Genomic DNA, 3,823 nt, shown 5'->3' on the forward strand with positions numbered 1-3,823 from the left:
AATATGTGAATAGAAATTTTTAAAAATAAATAAAAATAAAATTAAAAAAAGATTAAGAAAAAAGAAAACAAAACTAAAATAACGGGGAAAATAGGCATAAAAATAATTAGATATTGATTGTAGAAAAATAGAAAAGTTTGAAATTACAATTCAAAAAAAAAAAGAAAAATTAATAATTTAATTAAATGAAATAATAATCGAATCATTTAATTAAAAAAAAGCAATAATTCGGTCATTTAATTTTTAAAAAAAAGGCAATAATTGGATTACTTAATTAAATAATAATAATAATGATAGGAATTTAGTAATTTAATCATTCAAAAAAAAAAAATATTTGATATAAAAGTAAACGTTACATCATCCTTTCCCAGGGCTATAATTTATGGGCTTTGATCAATTGAAGAGAGGCATAAAAAAAAAAAAAAGAGATTGGTATAATGGGTCAAGAAATATTGGCATCTTTTAGTCCCTGGTGACATCTTTAGTCCTTGATGACATTTTTGCAATAAAATGATTTTCATACTGAAACTAGCTAAGTTTTCCGAAACAATTCCTTTTTTCGTTGTTCTTTCTCTAATAATTTCGAAAAAATTTCATTGAAAAAAAAAATGTTCAGAACTAAATGATACAACATTAATTTAACTTGGTCAAAGATTAATATTTCATATGCATTTTACTACTTGTCATTTTGTATGCAAATTAAAGCTAATTATAAATTTAAATCTTCCATAAATTTGTGCACGAAATTTATAAAACTTTTTAAGGACGGAAAAAAAAGTAAAAATTATGAAAGTTACGATAAGTTCTTTCATTGCCTTTAAATAAATAATATAAAGCATAAGCAAATAATACAAAAATAAAAAAAAAGAACAAAAAAAAAAATTGACAAATATTAAAATGAACTACTGAAAGTGAAATAATACCAAATTTTCCAAAATGAATTATTAAAAATAAAGTGACACTAACATTTTCGTTTAGATTGGAGACAAGTATAACAGATGATATATTTAGGACATTGACATGTGGAAAACGAAGTGCCGCTGCGGTAGCATTAAGCATTGCTGCATTTGCTGTTACCGGACTTGTTGCACCGGATGCAAGAGTTGTTGTTAAACCAGTAAGAAATGGTGAAATTCCGGTTGGTGATGCTAATGCATCTAAAAAAATTCAGTTTAAATTCGTTAAAAAGAAAAAAAACCAAGAAATTTCAAAAATTTTAAAGTATTGTAAATTTTTTTTTCTCCCCCAAATATACCAGCTTGCGGAAATGCTGTAGCTTGTTGTTGAAAAGCATATTGCGGATTTGCTGCACCAAACGGAAAAGCAAATGGTGATTGTACAAGTGATGCAATTGCTGGACCCATTTGTCCACCCGTTGCTGCTGATACTGAAATATTCCAATGGCAAGAAGGAAACGTAAAGATTATCGTTAACAAGAAAAAAAAAAAAGTGATTATTTTAAAATTATATAGTATGGAATTTTAAAAGTGACAAAGTAAGATTATCGTTGTCAAGAAAAAAACAAAAAAAAATGATTATTTTAAAATTATACAGTATGAAATTTTAAAAGTGACAAAGTTTTTTCTTTCTTTTTTTTTTTGTTCATTATCAAAACGAATAAATAAACTGTCTCGATTATTTTAATAAATAAATTGTTTAGCAAATTCCATACTTTTCATCACATTTTTTTTGTTACCTTTTTTTTCCGCAAATTTGACAATTACAGTACTTTACAATTACATCAATAATGCAAACAAAAATGATAATCTTATACTTTGGATATGATAAAAAAATAATGAATGATCAATTATTCAATTCGTTCACTTACAATTAATTTATCAATTCTCGATATCAAATTTAATCTAATGAATAGAAGAATGATATCCGGATTAATTATAAAAAATTTAATCCGAATTTATTCCTATTCTATGTTAATCTATATCATTCACTTACAATTAATTTACTAATTCTCGATCAAATTTAACCTAACAAATATGATGCTACCCGAATTAATTATAAAAAAAAATTAATTCAAATTTATTCTATATCAATTCTCTATTATGATTTCCTCTATTAATAACGGATTAATTGATGCAATTTGATAAGAGCTTAAACAAACCAAGACTAAGCTGTTGTTCAAGAGTTAATTCACCGGATGGTAAATTTGGATTGGTATAATCTCGACTTTTATCATTATTGTATTTAACATTAAGTGTAGCAAGTTTGCTGTAATCGATACGAAGACAACAACATCCATTGTAAACATTTTGGCCATCTAATGATTGTCGTGCTAATTGGGCGCTATTTGCTTCACTAAGTTGTACCAATGCTTGAAATGTATCTAAAAAAGGAATAAAGAAGACAAAAAAAAAAAATGACATGAACATTAAATATTTGCACCAATAAAATAGATTAATTTATCCATTGCTTTCATTTAAATTAACTGATCGAACTTTTAACAACCAAATTGTAATTAATTTAATCATTCAATCACTTTTCCAATAAGACATACTTACTAATTAAGGCATTGATAGGACAAAAGTTTAGCTATGTTAGCTATGTCATTTGTCACAAACTTTTTAATTTCATAATCTATTAAACATAAAATTACTTCATCATCATTCGTGCTGTTTTATTTTTTCATATTTCCAGAACATGTCCATTACTATCATTAGCATTCTATCAATTGCTTAGTTAATGATACATTCAAAAGGAATAATTAATTAATAAAATAATTCATATTATAAGCTTTCTAGGAAAAAATTTGGCTTAATTTAAGTAACCTGATCAATATATGATAGCTGTATAATAATTATTTAATAAATAAGATTTAATTTAATAAGAAATAATTAATAAGAAATAATTTAATAAGAAATAATTAGAAATAATTAAGAAATTATTTAATAAGAAATATTATTCATCAAATTATACATCATACTTTTGTGATATTGTATAATTGGAAGAATAAAAAAATAATAAAAAATCAATAAATAAATATTCTTTATTGTAGCAAAATAAAAGTCACATCTTTTATTGATACCGTGATAGCTAATTTTGGTACCAAATTATACCGATATATATATATGCGTGTATGTTTAAGAAATTTGGGGAAAAAAAAAAGATAAAAATCTAACTATTTTTATTAAATGTAATAATCCGAAGAACTTTGCCATATCTGGAGAATATTTGATAGAGTACATCGAGTGTTACCGGATATAACATATTCTCGATGATAACACGTAGCACCGAATTTGGTTGTTGTTGGGTGCATGCTGAAATATCCAAAGCAGATGCGCTAATTTGAGTTGTACCAGTAGCTGCTGAACCATTACCCAAAACTAGCAAATTTGATGCCTGAAAGAAAAAAAAAAAGACAATTTAATTAAATTCATTGTTTTCATTATATTCTCATAAAATTTTTATTCAATTTAAAAAAAAAAGAAAAACCTCTGGTGTTCATTTTGGAAAAAAAAAAAACGAAATTTCCCATTATTCCAAAATTAAATTGTCAACCTTTTATGTCCTATTAGACTGAACAATTAAACCTTAAACCTCTGTGATAACATTATGGAAGTATAAAATTTATGAATTAAAAAAGTATGAAAAATGTTTTAAGAATGTAATTTACAATTAGAAATTCATTTGATGATGTTACACACAAATAAGATAATTGAATTTTCCATTAACCGAAAATTTCCCTTTCGTATCTCCTAATTAATATCACTTTTGGAATGAAATAAAATTAACAATTAAATAATTTACCAGATCAATTGGACTATTATTATTATTATTATTATTATTATTATTATTATTATTATTATTA

The 3,823-nt window shown here is 24.4% G+C and overlaps 1 protein-coding gene across 1 annotated transcript in view; it reads right to left on the bottom strand.

Annotated features, from left to right (window-relative positions):
• Positions 1–3,823, bottom strand: part of LOAG_18834 (polypyrimidine tract-binding protein 1) — a gene marked incomplete at both ends in the record, with an annotated part of 11,884 nt that overhangs the window by 6,656 nt on the left and 1,405 nt on the right. The window contains 4 exons of the mRNA XM_020451497.1: positions 967–1,157; positions 1,256–1,387; positions 2,120–2,341; positions 3,135–3,354. Coding sequence (XP_020304712.1) covers positions 967–1,157; positions 1,256–1,387; positions 2,120–2,341; positions 3,135–3,354 — 765 coding nt within the window. The remainder of the gene's footprint in view (positions 1–966; positions 1,158–1,255; positions 1,388–2,119; positions 2,342–3,134; positions 3,355–3,823) is intronic.

This window comes from Loa loa (assembly GCF_000183805.2).
Source record: "Loa loa unplaced genomic scaffold supercont3.571, whole genome shotgun sequence".
NCBI lineage: Eukaryota > Metazoa > Nematoda > Chromadorea > Rhabditida > Onchocercidae > Loa > Loa loa.